We start from the raw sequence: 21,165 nt of genomic DNA on the forward strand, positions 1-21,165 counted from the left end.
TCTCTGGTTGGTTTTGGTCCCAGACAAAGGGGCAAATGCAACTTAACATATAATTGTATACAATTAGGACACTTTGTTGTTGATGTCAAAAAGCCATAAGTCCAATCTAATTTTGTCACTTTAGTTTAGTTTAGTTTTTGTTTTAAAGGGGTCCTATAATGCCCTTTTTCGAAGTCTTGATTTTGTTTTTGGGTGTACTAGAATATGCTTTAATGCTTGATTGTTAAAAAAAACACATTCTTTTTCACATATTTTACATTGTTACAGCACCTCTCTCCCTAGTCTGGCCTGAACGCGCTGTTTATTTCCTGTTTCAATGAAGCCCCTCCTTTCGAAATACGAAATGTGCTGTGATTGGTTAGCTCTCCCAGTGTGTTGTGATTGGCGCATGTTCAGAAAAAGCCCCTTACCATAACCGCGAGCTCTAGTACTCGGATGTAAATATTAGGGGTGGGAATCTAAAGGCACTTAAAGGGTTAGTTCACCCAAAAATGAAATTTCTTCCATTAATGACTCACCCCAATGTTGTTCCACACCCGTAAGACCTCCGTTCATCCTCGGAACACAGTTTAAGATATTTTAGATTTAGTCCGAGGGCTTTCAGTCCTTTGAATGTAAGTGTATGAACACTTTGCTGTCCACGTCCAGAAAGGTAATGAAAACATCATCAAAGTAGTCCATATGTGACATCATTTGGTTAGTTAGACTCTTTTGAAGCGTCGACAATACATTTTATTGTATTGTTTATTGCATTTTATTGCTATCACACCAGATAACCGGTCACAGCGTCTTACGTCAGCAGCGTCACTGTGGCGTCGTGAAAGCGGATTCAAACAAAACCGGAAGAGAAGACAATGCTTAATAAAGTCTTAGTTTTTGTTATTTTTGGACCAAAATGTATTGTGAAACAGCTATTCAGCTATAGTGAACAAGCCAATTCACCAGCATACGAACGTCGCCTATCGACAGGTTTTTCTGTTTGGCCGGTGAACACGTGCACGCACAGTGGTGAAGTGGCCTTTTTAATTGAACACAGAATCTATTCTGAATTTTTGAGAATCGATTCTGAATCGTTGGATAACGAATCGCGATGCATCAATGCATTGACCTTTTCTCCCACCCCTAGTAAATATTAAGGATGCCGTCAATTTCAAACCAATTCAAGCCTGATTCAGACTTGAGAATGTTAACAAACGAGGATTGTCCAGAACGGATTTCATGCATGGACTTTGCAAGCATGGATTTCACAGGATGCTTCAGAGTGGTATGTTTGTTTTTGTAATTTTCTCATACATTTTAGATACAAAGTTATGCACCATTTAAAGGTGCACTGTGAAATTGAATTGAAACCGTCTACCGCTCACCCCCTCCCTTTCGAAGCACGTAGAGAAGCTACGGTGGCCGACACAAGACAAAAATGTCTTCGTCTGAGACATCAGGGAGTATTTAGCGCTCATCAGAGAAGTTTGTCCATTTAGGGCTACTGTGGAAACATGGCGGTGCAAAATGGCGATTTCACTGTAAGGGGACCCTTGGTGTATGTAGATAGAAATGGCTCATTCTGAGCTAATAAAAACATAACCGTTTATTATTTAAGGTCTTTATACACCACTGAAAACATAATTATGTATATTATATTGCATTTCTGTCAATAGATCCTCATAAGTACATAAGTACTAGGGGTGTAACGATTCGTTTTAACAACGATTCGATTCGTATCACGATTTGAGGTTGTCGATACGATTCAAGGACGATATTGGTTCATTTAGAACGATACGATCCGAAACGATTCAGTGACTTGAAATCGATTCAGTAACTTTTTAGCCAAAAATTGTGTGACTGAAATAAATATCTGGACACTGCTCAATGCAGGTGAAGTTTCCTAGATTCCTGTTGTTTCTTGTAAGGGAATCAGGTATCAATTAATTATGGATATAAACAAACAAGAAAACAACAATTAATGGCAAATGCATTCAAATTTTATTTGAATAAAGTGCAACCAACAGTTTAGGTTGAATTAAAAGGAAGTTAACCTTTTCTGCTCTCATTTTCAATTTTCAATACATTTTCAATAAAAGCACAGTAAGTGCAACCAAAATTGCAACAGTAGGTTAACCCGCTACTTCTGCTTTTGTTTTCCAACATAAAAATATTACAATATTAGTATAAAAAATAAAGTGCAACTAACTACTCTTCAGGTTTAATTAATAGTAGGTTTACCTGCTACTTTTGCTGTTGTTTTACAACATTAAAATAATACAAATACAATATTAATATCAAAAATAAAGTGCAACCAACATTTCTTCAGGTTGAATAAACTGGCTGAACCTGCTACTACTCTCAGTTTAATAAACAAACAATATTTAACAAAGATAAAATGTAACCAACTACTCTTCAATGACTCTACAGATTTCTTTTTCAAAAATATCAACATGATCTGACCGCAGAACACTTCTCTGTGCGTTCACTATGTCGCCAGCTGTACTAAAACTCGCTCTGCAGGCGCACTGGTGTCAGGAATTCACAGGTAACATTTAGCAAGGGTTGAAAGTACAGGTAAAACGTTACTAACTTAGCTCTTTCTCCTGGTGGCTTGATAATTTCTCGCACGTTGGCTTCTCTGTCATCCGCCATGCTATGTTTTGTTTTCTTAGCGCTGCTGCTGGTGCGTTGCGATGATGTCACAGATAGGCAGACTGAATCGAGTAACGTTTAACGGCTTTATCATTAAAAGTGCTAAGAAAAAAATATCCATATAAAGTCTGACGTGCTTAAATCCAATGCGTTATTTCCCATGATCGATACAATCGATTGATTACCTTTTAAAACGATGTTAGATCGATATATGTCGTCCGGAAGGCCATCTTGCCGAGCACAGATCGATGTAGTTAGATCATAGGAAAATAAATCGATACATCGATGTAGTAGATGAATCGTTACACCCCTAATAAGTACATAACTACACACTGCACCTTTAATCATGATTTTTTTTTTGGAAAACAATGGTACATATTTGATACAAAATACAAAACCTCAGTAAACATTATATCAACACTAATGTTGGCTAGCAGGCGAGCGAAGCCAAACAGCTTTGCCCTTTGTTTACATCGTAGCAACAACAGAAAACCTATAATTGGAACTGTTAATAGAAAATGTAACTAGAAATAATAAAGCATACTTACGGGTTGTGATCCACCAACAACAGATTGTCCCAACAAAGTGGGAACTGCTCCATTTCAGGAGAAGCTTTTGTGCGTAGCCTGCATTGGACTCTCTTATGCTCTGCAAGCTGTTAAATGTGCAGCACACAGATAAATGTTGGGGTTATAATGTTCAGGAACAGTTTTAACGACTCATAAATTTGTCAGCCTTAGGAAGGTAAAAAAAAAAATTTTGGAAACGAGGTGAAAAAAAAAACAGTTTACACCTGGTTACTTCATGCGTTTTACTGATCGGATAGCTATCTGATTTATCAAAACAATTCCATTTACTCTTTGTCACATGAATGTGTCTCCGCAAAACGGATATAAATCCGATCTTCAATTCCCGCGCTATATGCAGATTTAATGGAGTTCACCTCACCGAAAGCAACAGATATGAGCTGCATTTTATTGATCATCAGCTCATTTCACAATAGGAGAGAGAGCGGCAGCAGCACTGGTAAGATCGTTTAGTTTCTTTACTTTTAATGATGATGGTTGTGTATTGAGCGTCTGCTACTTTTCAGTTTCGGAGGGTCTTTTCACGATCAGCTATCCGATCAGAGAAAACGCATGAAGTGACCTAGGTTGTAAACAAGCCCAGCGACAACACTGTCTTCTCTAATGCCGCTCAACCAGACCGTAGGTGGAGATTATTTAAATGAGTAACATTGTGACTTCATAAGATCCGGAAAAAAACACGTTGTAGTCCAAACGAATCGTTCGTTGTAGTTCTTGGAAAGTTGATTCTGTTAAATAAAATATCTCCCTTTGAAGTGGACTTTGAGCTCTCGAGCTCTTGAGATCCTTGCAGATCTTTTTTATACTCAAACAGCAACATCACACACCAACTAAAATTGTGGGGAAAAAGTGAAAAAGCATAATAGGACCCCGTTTTTATTTTATTTTGGGTCATTGGTCAAAAATGGTTTGCTGGTTGGTTTTGATCCCAGACAACAGGGCAAATGCAACCAAACACATAATTTCATGCAATTAGGACAGCAAAATCAATTGGCATATCAACATTTAAAAGAAAATACTTAAATTATATTTTGCCATCACTGTAAATCCAATCTGTGTTGTCACTTCTGCTTTTATTTTGTAATTTAATTTATTTTGTTTCAATTTTTTTTCTTGATTTGTTTTAGGTTTTTAGGTTGCTTTTAATTTAGTTTTAGGAGGGAGATAAAAATGTGCAAGTATGGTAGTAAATTAAATCATTTATTTAATGGACTAGTTTTGATTCCAGTCTGCCATTCCAGTAGTACAGAGCACTGACTCCGTTAAGTACATCTATCAATAAAGCTGCTTGATGTTGCTTCTGTTGTATCAGATATTTGGTGGTATTAATCTCTTGAACTTTGGTCCCCTCCATCTGTGTTAAAGCCTCTTCAGCCAATCGGATTGTGTCGGTTCGTGGTGAAAGCTGATAGCGTTTCAAAGCCGCCTCTGTAATCACTAGCTACCATGTCTAACTCTCGACCCCTCTCATTACAGTGATTGTCCATGGTTTCAGTCCGAAACACTTACCTTTCTGCGTGAAGGCCCCTGCAGCCTTCGAGAAGCTGCTATTAACAATTGATTGAATTACGTGTCACACGAGTGAGGGAGCTAGTTATATATAGTAAGGCTGTAGAGGTTGAAGTGGCTCTGTTCTCATGGTATGGAGAAAGACTGTGCACCTGACAGCTGGATGCATTCATGTGCATTCAATGCCAACACCAGTGAAATGTTATGATTATTGATACCACGATACTTGGTACAACGAGACTCTACACTGTTGTCTATTTTAGTATTGACATCTTTAATGCTAACACATGCTAACGGTGACATTGCCTGAATAAATTTGCATTTCCAGTGGTGTCTGCTGTCCAGGGGGGCACGGAAAATCTTCTCGTCTGTGTCCTAAGAAGCCGTTTGTCATTAAGATGGACAGAAGGGCCCCATGATTGACAGAAGGCCTTACGTAATGTTGCGATTCAGATGTCCCGCTGATGAATGTCTCTCAGACTCGAAGGTTAACGCCGTTTGAATGAATCTTTCTCTGTTTTTTTCTGTAGTTAGCTGGTGTCCAGTGTCTGTAGCGTCGGCCTCGTCCCCCAGAGCTGTTTGATTGGCCTCTCTGTCTTTAGGTTTAAGTAGGGCACTGCAATCCAGCAGGGATTCAATACCAGCACTCCATTCACTCCGGCTCTGACTCCCCCAGCCGGCCTACAGTGAGGCTGCAAATTACGCAAGGCAATGTGTGTGCGTCAGTTTGGCCTGAACGCAGCCCTGTGTGTTGGCCTCGTGTGCTGGCCCGAGTGTCTCTCCGCCTGCTTCCCGAACACTGCAGAAGAAGCCCTGAGAGATGGTGTTTTCATTGACTTCCGCTGCCTGGTGTTTTAGATTAGCACCAAATTCGCAACAAGTCTCCTCAACACTCTGAAGTGCCTGTTTTTTGTTGACGTAATATATTGCTTTGTCCTTTTCGTCGTTTTTTTTTTTTTTTCTGACTCCCGTATTTGGCTTCAGAAGTGGAAATCTAGTAAATGATCTAACAATGCTTTTGAGTAGATAATGCTTAAATTGCAACGGACCATTACCATAATTCCACCTTTTAAAATAGGTCTGCCATTTTCAATTATGACAATTAGCCCACATAAGGCTATTTATATAATGTTTTTATTGGAACACTGAATGCAATTTTCAACAAATTTACCCCAGAGGCTGCAAACATTTGAAAACGTTTTCCATTACATTAACGACTCCATTTATGACAAGAATTTCAGCACAGCCTGTAATGTATCCTAAACGTTGCATGCACAGTTTTTTGTATGTGCAGTTTGTACAGTTATATGTATGTACACACACACACACACACACACACACACACACACACACACACACACACACACACACACACACACACACACACACACACACACACACACACACACAGTACCGGTCAACAGTTTGGAAACATTACTATTTTAAATGTTTTTGAAAGAAGTCTCTTATGCTCAGTAAGCCTGCATTTATTTGATTAAAAAAAAATACAGAAAAACAGTAATATTGTGAAATATTATTACAATTTAATAGAATGGTTTTCTATTTTAATATACATTAAAATTTAATTTATTTCTGTGATGTAAAGTTGAATTTATCACCCATTGCTCCAGTCTTCAGTGTCACATGATCCTTCAGAAATCATTCTAATATGCTGATTTATTATCAATGCTGGAAACTTCATATTTTTTTGGAACCTGTGATACTTTTTTCAGGATTCATTGATGAATACAATTTTTAAAAGAACAACATTTATGCAAAATAGAAATCTTTCTAACAGTATAAATCTTTACTATCACTTTTTATCAATTTAACACATTCTTGCTGAATAAATGTATTAATTTATAAATAAAATAAAAAAAATACTGACCCCAACATATTTAACGGTAGTGTATATTGTTAATATAATTGTATAATGTAAATATTTCTATTTTAAATAAATGCTGTTCTTTTTTAACTTTATTCATCAAAGAATCCTGCAAAAAGTATTACAGGTTATAAAAAAATATTAAGCAGTACAACTGTCTCCAACATTGATAATAAATCAGCATATTAGAATCATGCATATCATGTGACACTGAAGACTGACGTAATGATGCTGAAAATTCAGCTTTGCATCACATAAATCAATTATATTTAAAGTATATTAAAATAGAAAACCATTTTAAATTTGTAATATTTCACAATATTACTGTTTTTTTCTGTATATTTGATCAAATAAATGCAGTCTTGATAAGCATAAGAGGCTAAACATAAGAACGATTAAAAATAGTAATATTTCAAATTTTTTGATCAGGTAAATTAATAGTTTTATTTAGCAAAGAAGACACATTAAATTAATCAAAAGTGACAATAAAGACGTTTAAAGTTACAAAAAAAACAATTCCTATTTCAATTAAATGCTAATCGTTTGCACTTTCTATCAATGAAAGAATTTATAATAATAAAAAAATAACAATTTGCAATATTACTGTATTTTTGATCAAATATGTGCAACCTTGGTGAGCATAAGAGACTTGTTTTTCCAATATATACCGTAATATCAGTTATGGAAAGTAAGATTTTTACGGTCACATATGCGCCTTTTAATGTTGCACACTATTATTAAATGCCTCGTTTAATAATTTATATGAGTTCATTTTCCCCTAGTGATAGGACTAATTTCTCTCTGTCTTTCTTTCATCATATCGAGAACGGTACTAGATGATGAAATGTGCTAGTTTCCTCTCACTCGTGGGAATTCACAGTTTTTGTGAAACGTGGTTTTATAAGGCACACAAATGTGAATGGAAAGTGAAACTACATTACATATGGTAGCACATGTTGGAAAGATAAATGGCTGTGTCCGTATTTGTCGGGGCTTGTTAAATGAAAATTTGCATGCTCAACAGTCTTTTTTTGTGCTGTACAGTATACAGCACGTTGTGTTCTCTCACTCTCTGACCCCTTACTCTCTCTTTATTTCTCACCACTCGCCAACTCGTATACTTTCGTGTTACTTCCACTTTTCTTTCATTGCTCTGCCCTCTCTTTTCTCTCGCTCGGTCTCCGGGGACGCCCATTGTCGCACAATATAATTGAATCCCTTTTTCGTTCCATTTTCTCTCATTTTCATTTTCACAGGCATCCTTACGCCTCCCAGCATCAACCCACATCTTCAGTATATGACCTCTGAACACAACCCCTAAGCCTTCTCGCTATTAATTATCTCTAATTAGTAATTAAATTTTTCAGTCCGCTGTAAAGAGCCATTAAGGACTGTATTAATTGATAAGGAATTTATTTGAGAGATTTTCAGAGTGTTTTCAGGCACTCACAGCCAAAAAATCTCCCAAAAATTCTTATAAGTACCAAAATGACTGATTGATTCCACATGTATTTCTCTCAGAAGAGCAGTTTGGCTTGTTTGCAAATCGTCAGGTGCTCAATTTTATGACGTTATGATACTTTACTGTAAGTGTTTGAACTGTTAAACAGATCTATATCCACTGGCTTACTCAAAACACATTAGAAATAGTTGTCACGGTGTGTTGTTATTTAACCGGTTCAGGAGATGACTCAATCTGACGTTTTTTCATTGGTCCGCCCCTTGCTTTAAATTAAGCTTAAAATGAAGTGTGTACATGTGTCAAGCCTACCTAAAGACGATTTGCCCTTTGAGCATTTTTCTGAATCTCTTATGTTGACTCTCCAATAGGTGATATGCATTGAGGATGAGTGCTGTCGGGGAAAACTCGTCGGACCCTGCCAGGTCAGAGGGTCAGAAGCGTAAAGAATGCCCATCAGACCTCCTGGGCCCAAGGTACCTCACACATCATTCAAACTGAACAGCAGGTTGCAGTGAACTCTGAGACTGCATACTTTGCAGTGTATATATATATATATTTATTTTGTATGTATAGCAGAGTGAATTTCTCCGTGTCTACACTATGAACCGCTGAACTGCAATAATCTCGAGCAGGCCTCCCACCGGTGGAGCTCAGCCTAGATAATACATGTTTCTATATAAAGCCCTTTTCCACTGAGTCAGGAAACATCAGTCTGTATAATTCATTCATAGGAAGGAGCTATGCATGCCCTCTTTATTGACAACATTTTCTGTGCAAACTGCTGAAGATGCAGAGCAGCAAATTGGAAATACAACCTGTTAAAGGTTGCACAGACGGAGCTCTGGAAACCATTGTCTATTTGAGTGTGAAACACAATGCAGAAAAGAGGGTTTTGCTCTTTATCGTTGTTTAGATCTTTTTTTAGGCACCTTAAATGCAACGTATCATCCAAAGACACCCTTAAATGTGTGTACAACATTTTAAAATATCGCAGACTGAATGAAACCGTGTGAATGAAACTCATTTTCAACAAATAATCAGGCTAAATATCTGTCACAAAATATTGTGATTGTTACAAAAGTGTTTGCTTTGATGGCAAGACGGTAGATCCCCTGAAATGTAATGTATGCTACATTTTTTCCATATTATGTTATTTTTCTCTGCGTCTTTGCCATAATAAAAGATAAAAAAAAATAACACACTGAGGAAAGCATGATATTTTCCCATGCAGTCTTAAAGTACATTTCTTAAAGCATATACAGATCTGATTGACAAGTTATATTTTTGCTCCTTTTTTTTCCTCTTCTCAGTCCCAAACGAAGCACTGAGAAACGTAACCGGGAACATGAAAATAAGTACATAGAGGAGCTTGCAGAGCTGATTTTCGCAAACTTCAATGACATCGACAACTTCAATGTCAAGCCTGACAAATGTGCAATCCTAAAGGAAACCGTGAAACAGATTCGTCAAATTAAAGAGCAAGGTAAGAATCTTCTTTGAACCCTCCTAATTGTCTTTCCAGTAAATCTACAATCAAAATACATGACAAATGTCCACGACAGTTCAGTATTACCCCAATTTTTTTACCAAATTAAACCCTGAGGTTTGACAGTGAAAACATAATCTCCACATAGTGCTACATTCACTGAGGTTTAGCATATTCATAGCTTTGCGTTAAGCTAACACATATTTTAGACATGTGTAGGCATTTTCAGGTTGTTTGGTGATCTGTCATCAAATCTTGAGAAAGAGCTTTGTCTTTGCTTTCATCAGGCGCCTAGACAGATTAGCATTTATGCTAACTAGCAGGTGCCGCAAACAGAAACCAAACACAGGATTTAATTAAAGTCACAGTTTCTTTACTTTTCTAGATTTGTGTCATATTTTCCAGTTGTCTTGAGTTTTCAGGGATTTATGACTCAGATCTCATTTGTATAACTCAAATTCAGGTGCAGTGCTTGTTAGCATGTTATGCTTTTAGTTACTTGAAAAGTTATACAGATGAATGTATATCAATATATCTCATCCTATTAACTTCCTGGAAATTATCTTATGACATAAAATAATAAATATAGACTGCTGTAAATGTAAGATTGGCTTATTTTGCCAGTGTGTGTTTTTGCCTAAATTTTAACATGTGTTTTCAACCAAGACTAGTGCTATATCCACTTGATTGGTTTGAAACTTTCTTCACAACCATTAAAAAAAGTACTTTCTATATAGTATGAATGGGTTCGGATGTACTACATCCGCCATGTTGTCACTGTCATGTGACTTACGGCATCAGTTGCTTCCCTTTACCGCCATTCACAACTCCTCTCCCGTGGCCTCATGGGATTATGGGTCCATCAAATGCGCACTTCAGAAATCTCTGCGGTAGTACCTAGGCCATCAGGGTACTTTTCACCGGTGTTTTTCAAATACTATGCATTCGGGCATACAACTCTGTTGGCGTACTGGTTTCCGCATAGGCTTACTATATAGTAGGGAAATATTTGATTTTGGACGCAGAGTAGGTGCTAGTTTGACTTGTGTGTGTGTGTGTGTGTGTGTGTGTCTGCATTGATTCTGACTGGGTTGTGATTGAGATTGTTTGTGATGTACTGAGCTCTGTGTTATGTAATGCTGAGCAATGGTCGGCGTCTGCTGTGTCGTCCCTTACCCCTCCTTCACTTCTCCTCCGCTATGCTCGATGCCACACGGGCACAGCATCACACACTGCTCTAACACTGTTTGTACAGTCTCAAACTGCCTCCAAAGACACAAATGGGCCTGTTTTGCCTGTAAACAAGGCCTTAAGTATAGAGAGCAGCTGCAGTCAGCTTTCCTTGTAAAGGAAGTACAACATCATTGACACTCACAGGAAGCAGCTTCCTGCTAAAATACAGTTTTAAAGGCTTATGATTCTATGTTCTTCACATTTTATTCAGATCCATAGCAACAAATATCTCTTTGAAGATATGTTTTACTTCCATTGAGAGGTAGTCTAGGGATTATAGTGTGTGCTGGGTAAAATGTTGGGTACAACGGGGCTAAAGGCACACCTAAATATACATTTGCTTTTCACTACTCCCATAGTGTATGATTGCAGAACAAAATATACATGTTTTTTATTGAACATTTGATGGAGCAACAGATTTTGTATGAAAATAAAACAGAAAAGTGGTTTGTTTGTTTAAAAATCGTATAAATGTATGACACACATGGGGTAAAAGGATATGTATTTACACAAATACAAATAAGTAGCTAGTAGCACATAAGTAGCACAAATAGCTTAAATAATGTTTTTAATAATGTCTAAGTTAATACATGTTCAAAACAATCACATAAGCAAAGTTTGTACTATTTTCGGTTCATTTTGATAAAGAAAAAACCCTAATTTTTGTTCAATAAAAATACTGTCATTAAAATACAGCAACACAGATTATTTTAAAAAGTAAAGATCCTGAAAGCATCGAATGAGATCCCACAATAATTTAATATTGCTTTACAGTAGTAACAAATAAATTATATTTTATTATATGATATGATTAATGTCATAATATATGTGTATTATCTCTAAGGTAAACACCCAACTTAATATATGATATTTACCATGTAAATCTAACCATGTCATGTCAACAATTGGAAAAATCAGCTGGCTTTTTATTATTATGTTAATTTTATTGTGCCTTTTGGCCCAACAGCAGGGGTGATTTTTACCCGAAATACCATACTTTTACATATTCTTCCATTATTGAAAAACTGTTGCTTTAATTACCTTGAACAAAACTGAAAATCATTAACACCTCTCAAAATATAGTTAATCATTTTATCAGTTCTCATATGCTACATACATTTACAACATAAAAAAAAACATTTAAATTTCAGATCAAATTAGTTCAGAATCAACTTTGCGTTGCTGTCCACGATCGCTTCAAGGATCAGCCAAATTTTATGTGCATCATCTAAAGCGGTTAAGAAAAGTGCTGAGCAGAATTTTTGTGCCATTTCGTGTCAAATGCGCCTTTTACCCTGGTGCACCTTTAGCCCCGTTGTACCAATATATGATATGACAAAAAATGGTGCACTATGTAAAAAAAATTTCAGTAAAATATCCAAAAACTACTAGGCCAGTGTTACATATTTTGTTCAGTTGAGTTCTTACAATATCCCAAATGTTTCCAACTATTTGTAAATCGTGAGAAAATTGCTATTTTAACCAAGGAACCGGGACGTGTTAGGGAGTCGCCTGTCAATTGCATCATATCTGTGTTATATTCCGGTTTTATTCTGCAGAAACGTAGCCTGGATGCCAGCCGAACTTAGCCCCGCCCACAACATTTTTACTCGGGCAGTTCGGTCTGGACTTGATCCATAGAGAAGTAATTATGCCCGAACAGAAACTGTTCGGACCAATGAAATTGTCTGGGCGGGCTTTAGACGATGATGGACAGATGATACACAGTAACGTAATCATCCACGTCATCAAAGGCGCTTGGGTTGAGTTTGTTCTAATCCTAAACGGAGAACTTGTTCGTATATGCATTCACCTTTACTATTTCTCTCAGAAATGATGATCGTGTTGGTAAGTACTCTGTGTATCCTTACATTCTTTTTTCACCACACCGGCAAAGTTCGTTTACACTCATCTTTTTCTTCTAACGCTAGGCTACTTATTCCAGCGTGCGTGCAGACAGGGTTGCCAAGTTTTACAACAAAACCCGCCCAATTGCTAACGTTCCTCAAAACTAGCCAAAAACAAGCCCAAAAGCTTTCCAGGGGGGGTTCTCCGGGAAAAAAAGGCATTTGGGTGGTAAAATATGTGTTATTTTGGAAGGACTGCCTGCTAAAATTCGCATTCCTGGGTCTGCATATCACATAATTGGGGTCGCTTCAACTGCTCTGATTGGTTGTAGGTCTATCCAATTGAGGTCTTTCCTGGTTCGGTTGAAACACGCCCCATAATCACAGCCCAACGGAGCAGTATCAGACTCATATTCTGACTAGAATTGAGTATGACGACGTCAGGCTAGCAGAAACGCTTAACTCTCACTGCAGTGTGAACAAGTTTCATAGCAGCCGCCGAGCGAACACACAGCGTAACGTCATAACATAATTTTCAACACACTCAAATGTATCTAATATGATAAACAGAGCTGCGTTACCTCATACTCATGGCCAGAAAAGCGGAAATGGCGACTGTGGCATAATAAAAGTCCCGCTGGCGACTATGCCATAATAAAGGTCCCGCTGTTCGCGAGGCTTGTATTGCGCTCTTCTTATTAACAATCGCTCCTGCTTCTTCTTCATACTACAGTAACTTTTAATAATCACATCCATGAACATGATTTCTGCCCGAGTCCTATCCCGATTCTTTTCCACCGGCTGTGAGGTGAAGACCACATGTCCCAAGATTCTGCGCTCAAACTTGGTGTCATCAAACTACGCCTTTGTTTTGAATAGGTGACCTCTAGTGGAGGGAAAAGTTACATAGTGTAGCTTTAAAATGGTGTTTGCATTTGGAAGAAAATGTTGAGTGAATGTTGTCTATGCAAAAATTGCCATCATGATGTGAAGGTGTTGTGATTGGTTGCCAGGGTGTTGCTATGTGGTTGCTACAGTGTTTTGAGTAGTTTTTAGTGCATTGCTATGCAATTGATCGGGTGTTATGCATGTTTGCTAGGTTGTTGCTTACATTTCCAAGTCAAAAGAGCCAACCTCCAAGTCTATTATATTCTTGTTCATTGATATGACTTCCTTCAATGTGAGTATATCTGATATTTTTTGCCTGCTTCATCATCCATCAGGTGAATATCATGAAACCTTTTATCAGGAAGTTGTGATATGAGATCTATTATCTGCTATTATGCTAGCAAACACAGCTAATAAATTGTGGTTGTGAACAGTTTTCTACCTGTTTGTATAGAAAACATAATTTGTGTTTTTATTGTGTAGGTCATCTCCTAGATATTTAAAACCCCAAACGTATTATTCTTAATTATACCCGTTTAATTTGTTCATTAGTGAATCAGCACTTATAGATTTAGAGACTGAACAACACGCAATAGATGACGTGATCCTCCCATGGAGAGTCATCATGACCTAGTATCCATGATCACAATGTGCACTGATTGGTCGAAAGCAGAGTCTTGGGCGGGGCTTTGAATTGTGACTGGTAGGGCAGATCCTTAAGGCTTCAAGAAACTCCATCTGCTGTTGAACTGATGGTCTGACCTGATTCACAGCTTTTCTGGAGATAAAACAGCCTTTTTTCCCTGTTTGATGGGGATTGGCTGACGGAAAGGAATCCGCTTTGCAGCCGAGTTTGAAATGAGAGAGGGAATGAGTTATCACCGGACCTCTGGTGCAGCTGTGCTGGTTTACCAGTCCCTGCTGGGCACCACAAAGACCTGCTGACACACAACACGCTCACATCCACTCATCATCAGGAGTGTACGCATGCGTATCTGTCCCAGACACACATGCACATATACGGGAAGAGCAGCGTTTGGAGCATCCCAGAACGGTCTGAGGGGGAGGCTGATGGATGGCCCTCTCTCTTTGCCATATGGCTACCCATCATGCCAGCACAGTTTGCCTCTCTATCGTGTCCTCTGTGAGCCCAATGCATCCACGATGATCCCGAGGACTACTCCCTTTAATGGATGGGTATAGACAGGAAGTTAGATTAGTCTAGGGAATTGTGGGATTGAAGAGGTTTCACTGACGGCAGGAATTGTTATTTTTAGTATTGTATTATTTATTGATATTTTAATGATATTTTTAGTTGAAGTTTAATTATTTTAGTTATGTGCTTTTGTCATTTTTATTATTTTTAGCATTTTTATATACATTTCTGTTTAGCTTTATTATTTAAATTTTAATCATTTTAGCTCTTCACCTTACACTTGTTTTATTTCAGTTAGTTGCAAAACAAAATTTCACATTTTTATTCAAGTTTAAGTTTGTCATCTGCTATTTAAATTTTATGGTATTTCAACTTTAGATGCTGAAATTTAGAGTTATTATTTAGAGTTGAGACACTTTCCCAGCATTATTTGGTCATATATCACCACCAAAATAATAAAATAAGAAATTCTATTTTGCTTTTTTTTGCATTGTGACTTTATTTAAATAAAAATAATGAAATGTCTTTTAAAGGGGAGGTCTAATGCTATTTCATGCATTCTGACTTATTTACACTGTAAATTTATTTACACACGCCGACCTTTTGGGACTTTAGCTTATTCACCGTATCACCCAGAGTTAAATAAGTCCATACATACCATTCTCATCTCCGTGGGTGCCATAACTCTGTCTGACGCACCCACCGCTAGCCTAGCTTAGCACAAAGACTGGAGGTAAACGGCTCCAGCTAGCCTACTGCTCAATAAGTAGGGTTGGGCATCGTTTTGATTTGAACGATTCTGATTCCGATTCCGATTCTTAGTTTCGATTACGGTTCTTTTCGATTCTCGATTCCGATTCTTTGAGGGGTGGAGTCACAACATGTCACAGGCTTATTTCACAGAGGAAAATTGTATTTTGATTCAAAAATGAGTTTTAGTTTTGGGACTTTCTCCACTGGCATTTTCACTTGCTTTGCTGCAAAGGTGAATGGAGTTTCACACGAGTCCCGGCTTAACAATAGCATTAACAGCAGTCATATTAGGACTGCTAGTGTGGGCAATTTGCGTATAGCTACATTTATCTACGAGGGGGGAAAATAATTTCAGTAACGTTGTTGTTCACCACAATTCGCAATTTGTTATTACAGTACAATCACTTACCTGATTATGACGAGGTGGGATAATGTTAGTTCACCCTGAAATGAAAATAAAGCCATCTTTTACTCACCCAGCTGTTGTTCAAATGCGCGTGTTCCTGTGTGTGCGCACTCCAAGCCGCAGTAGCCTCGTGCAATATTGTCATGACAACCGGTAGGCTACACAATGTTAACTTAAGGAGGTTATATTATTAGTATTATTTCTTATCATATACGTTAGAATCACGTTTTTTTCTATTGAGCTTGATTTCTCAAAGTGTGTGTGTGTGTGTGTGTGTGTGTGTGTGTGTGTGTGTGTGTGTGTGTGTGTGTGTGTGTGTGTGTGTGTGTGTGTGTGTGTGTGTGTGTGTGTGTGTGTGTGTGTGTGTGTGTGTGTGTGTGTGTGTGTGTGTGTGTGTGTGTGTGTGTGTGTGTGTGTGTGTGTGTGTGTGTGTGTGTGTGTGTGTGTGTGTGTGTGTGTGTGTGTGTGTGTGTGCTTATCGTGGGTGCAATGACAACAGTGCGAGTTATTATAGTAGGCATGAGCGCCGGCGGCTGCTGACGGCTCATAGTGCACACAGAGGAGCGCGCTCAGAATAACGGCCGAGCTCAGTGTTTTGACTGAATATAATACGGTTTCTTTCTGGCAAAACCTATAGTGTGCCCCCTGAACACTTTCCATATGACGCGCGTCTCCCTGTATCGTTGCGTGATACATTTGTTTATTTTTTGTAATGTTTTAGCTGATCGCCATTCACTGCCATAATAGGAAGGAGCGCGTGCAGGAACAGTATTTTAAATGTCATAGGACATAGGGCACTGGGACAACATCAGGGTAAGTAAAAGAAGGCTTATTTTAATTTCAGGGTGAACTATCCCTTTAATAACGTTGGTTAGCGCAGGGTTGCCCGAGGAGGACAGACCTGAGCAGCATTTCAAACACGCTACACTCGTTAATTTATACACCACAAATTTGTAGTGCATCCTCCCGTGCAAGAAATAAGTTTGTCATATGTGTTGCACTGTGCCGACCCAGGCTTTTTTTTTTTTTTAAGTGAAATAAAGCCACACTTTTGAGCGCCGCTTACCGTGTTCCATGGCTGCAACAGAACAAACGGGCGCGGCAAGCACTTCCGAAGACTTGCGCATTTGGAACCGATGATCGGAATCGAAAAACAAAGTTTCTAAACGATTCCAATGGCATCGTTAGTTTTTTAAACGGTTCCAAGTTGGAACCGGTTCTCGATGCCCAACCCTATCAATAAGTGACAAAATAACGCCAACATTTTCCTACTTACATGTTGAGCACACACGCTCATGACTCTTTAGCTCCGCCCACTGCACGCCCGCATGAGCTCAGGTGTTTCCGGAAAGAATCGGTACAGTGTTAGACTGGGTAAACCCAGCCTGATCTGCCAGCGATTTGATTTCGCCTGGCAACTCGGTCTGGAAACCCATACATTAATTTCTCCTGCTTCTGTTACACTTTTGCGGGAACCAATCACAGACTGGATTATCCACCTGGCGTGCTATTGGAGGGATTATCACGATGACGGATAGAGAAGCGATGGGTCGTTGCCCGTTGATCACGCCTCTTGTGGTCTGATTGGTTGAAGGACCATCCAATTGCGTACAGAGTCATTTGAATTATGCTTGTTTATCACGCCTCTTGTGGTCTGATTGGTTGAAGGACTATCCAATTGCGTATTGAGTCATTTAATTTATGCGCGTTTATGCTCACATGTGCAGTAGAAAATGCAGAGCAGACTCCCCAGACCAATGTTCAATCTTAAATTGAGCTTGGTCTGGTGATAGCCAGACAAGTAAAGCGTATCTGTCTTTTATAAATCTGATAAAACTAAAGACACTTCGGATATATGTAGGATGCAGTACTACTCTCTAGGTACTCAAGATTAACAGAAGAGATTGGCAGAAAATGTGTGCATTATGTACCCTTTAATGACAATAAAACACAATTGTAAAACTATTCCATTAACCTTTATTTACAATAACAATACAAAATAAATTTGTTCTTAATTGTCAAAGAATTCTTTAACTTTTTATCCTGTAATTTTGTAAATAACATAATACAAAACATCTTTCCCCTACAAATACTAAAATACTAATTGTGCAAAAATGTAAATGTATTATTATTATTTTTGTTATTATGTGTTGTGAAATATGTCCCAGACATGTTCTTTCTGAGATCCACTAAATTTCCTTCTAGATTTAGCTCCATCGTGTGTGCTTTGTTTTGCAGAAGATGTTGTTTACAAATCATGTCATTTTGTTGGGGGGAATGATGTTCTCCGTTCTTTATGTAATGGTTTGTTTGGTGTCTCTGTGCGCGCATGAGTGTATTGACGGTTCCATTCATGTCCAGGCTGCTGGCTGCATGGCTGTTATGTGAGGCTTCACATGCACCCATTTAGCCTGACAGCTTCTGTCTCATGCGTTGCTAAGGTCCGGATGCGTGCTATAACAACATGTCTCAACAAGCGCACGGCAGTATGAAAGAGTGAGAACGGGGTTTAAAAAGGTGTGTGTGTGCGCGCAATATAAAATTAAACGCTTTAGAGAGCAGGGAGAGAGAGAACTGTCCTTTCAAAAAATGCTAATATGCTCAAGCTAGCAAGACCATATGAAGTGTCTTTTAATGTAATTTGAAAATAAAACACTTCAACTCTGCAGGATCTAATAAAGGGTTTTAGGTTCTTATATGGAAATGTTGATGTTTCCAACCGAGGACTGAGTTTCGGACCAAATTACCGTATTCACTTAGTAGGGGAGATGGAGTAAGCAGTGCCAATTTATGCTTAACTTGTCCTCTATTCAAGGAGAAAGAGACGAAGGAAAAACTAATGCACCTAATAGTATTTCAGAATGTCTGCTATCAATTCAAATTAGAATAATGCAACTATAACTAAAGGCAATAGAAATATGGGGTTAGCAAGGGGTTAGTTGAATCATTGAAACAATATGAGCACTGTACATTTTCAAATAAAATGTGAACATGCATGAAAGGAAAAACACTTTAATAATGTACTGTCATTCCAAAGTCTAATTTTACTGCGTATTATTCACATTTTGTTTAAAGAAATTCCTGTATTTAGAGGCAGAGCTCATCACTATGGTTTGAAGCACTGGCAAAGCTTACCCTGTAGCTTCTGGCACACTTTACCCCGCAGCTGTCATTTTGGAAAAAAATATTTTATTTAATAATTCATGGCAAATCTTTAGCCAAATAATTTACTTGGTATTATACACTGGCAATTCATCTACATAAATCATATTTTACACTTGCTTTGACATCAAATTTGCAAAGTAGAACATAGTAGAACATTGACATGCAAAAAACATAGCATAAAAATGTATATTTTCTCATATGCATCTCAATCGCAGGCAGCTGTACAGCAGCTCTCCTTTTCCCAATATATGAACACATGACAGTAATTGTGTGCATCCTATTCACCCTTTGACTTTTAACATAAAATAGCGAAATTATAGTGCACGGTGATGTTGATGTTCTGTAATGCACTCATATATCCTTTATTCTCTCTCATTCTTTCCTGCAGAAAAAGCTGCTGCAGCCAATGAGGATGAAGTGCAGAAGGCTGATGTGTCGTCGACAGGCCAAAGTGTTATTGACAAAGATGCCCTTGGACCAATGATGCTGGAGGTGGGTTGTACTGTGTGTTTACTGGGTTACACAGAGCATGCAGGCAGACATGCACAAGGAAGAGCCAAGCGTGAACCATGTATGGGTGACAGAGTCGTAGTGAATGCCTTTTTTGTATCCGTTACAAAAAAGAATGTTGTGTTAGAAATTTGGCAGCCATTTGATGTTTAAATCTCCGAATTCCTCCATCCTTTTGCTGAATAAAGATCTCATGAGCTGACAGCTGAGAAGCACAATTTTTGGCATGAAAAACATGCTCAAGCATAGTTATCTGTCTCTATGGAGCAGTGTTGTTTTAGTATCATTTATATACTATTATAATAGTATTTATTAATATTTTGATATATTATAAAAAAAAATTCCTTTTGCGTTTTTGAAAAGTTTTGCGTTTACACGGATCCGCAAAAAACAACTAAAAACCCTGCAATAGTCATGCCAGGCCAGTAGTAGGCGATGTCACTAAAGAAACACTACGCGCCAATAGCGGAACATGTTTTCCTTTGCGTTTTTGAAAAGTTAAGCATATAGAGGACAACATTGTCAAAACGATCCCTAAAATGTATCATTTAATTCTGCTTTATTTAAATGTCAAAAACTATTTATAATAGCATTAGTTGTCGTTTTAATTAGGGATGCACCGAATGCAGATGTTTGGGATTCGGCCGAATACCGAATCCACTGGTTAAGATTCTGCCGAATCCGAAACCGAATACCGAATCCTACTCCCATCCTCAGTCCATTACCACTGTAAACACATTAATGAAGTAAACAACATCCACAGCAGGGTAGGGATGCTCATTTTGACCGTTTAACCGTTTACCCAAAGTAAGAACTTTGACCGAATAATACTATCAGTTAAACGGTTTAAATGTTTTTTTAATGTTTTTTTTTAATGTTTTTTTGTTTCTTTGCTGCATGGTTAAAGAAAAATATGCTGTATTTGTTCACTCACGGAGCGTGTCGACACGTGCAACCACATGTCAAACCAGACACATTTCGCAAAATGAACCAATGGGAAAGAGGAAGCCTACTGTGTGGGACCATTTCGAAAGAAAGGGCGACGAAGTTACTTGCAAAATATGCTACGCGGTATTAAAATACAGCAGTAGTACAAGCTCCTGACTGGTGGAAAGCAAATGAAAGGCGCTGGCCACTCTAGCGAGGCGTTATTTCTGTATTCCAGGGGCATCAGTGCCATCTGAAGCCGTGTTTAAGGCTTTTCGTAGTGTGTTGTTGGTCAAGTTTACTAAAGTAAACATTGTCACGCATGTTCTTCTCGCCGCTGTTTCCTGATGGTTTATAGAACAATTACCCCGAGTTGCCCTCTGTCGTTTCAAAGAACAACACAACAGCGAGTGCAGAAGGCGTGCGCGCAGTCAGCAGAGGCTCGCGCTGCGGAGACAGACGAAAGTATAAACAAGGCTTGAGAGGTTTTTTTCTGCCGCAGGTTTAATTGTCAACAGGCTGCACTTCAGACTAACCCACATCACTTAGGGTGCTTTCACATTTCTAGTTCAGTTCATTTGGTCCGAACCAAAGGCAAACAAGTATACATTGTAGCATTTTTCAGCTTTTTTGGTTCCTTTTCACACCACACTGATCGCTTTGGTCCGAACCAGTTGAAACGAACCAAAATGCAGTCACATGACAACATCCACATCA

The 21,165-nt window shown here is 38.3% G+C and overlaps 1 protein-coding gene across 5 annotated transcripts in view; it reads left to right on the top strand.

The window, feature by feature from the left end:
• Positions 1-21,165, top strand: part of ncoa2 (nuclear receptor coactivator 2) — a 134,316-nt gene that overhangs the window by 56,401 nt on the left and 56,750 nt on the right. For all 5 annotated transcript variants that reach the window (XM_079805752.1, XM_079805751.1, XM_079805754.1 and 2 more), the window contains exons 3-5: positions 8,446-8,550; positions 9,388-9,560; positions 19,400-19,503. In XM_079805752.1, coding sequence (XP_079661878.1) covers positions 8,462-8,550; positions 9,388-9,560; positions 19,400-19,503 — 366 coding nt within the window. In that variant the 5' untranslated portion in view covers positions 8,446-8,461. The remainder of the gene's footprint in view (positions 1-8,445; positions 8,551-9,387; positions 9,561-19,399; positions 19,504-21,165) is intronic.

This window comes from Gobio gobio (genome assembly GCF_949357685.1).
Source record: "Gobio gobio genome assembly, chromosome: 23".
In the NCBI taxonomy this organism is placed as follows: domain Eukaryota; kingdom Metazoa; phylum Chordata; class Actinopteri; order Cypriniformes; family Gobionidae; genus Gobio; species Gobio gobio.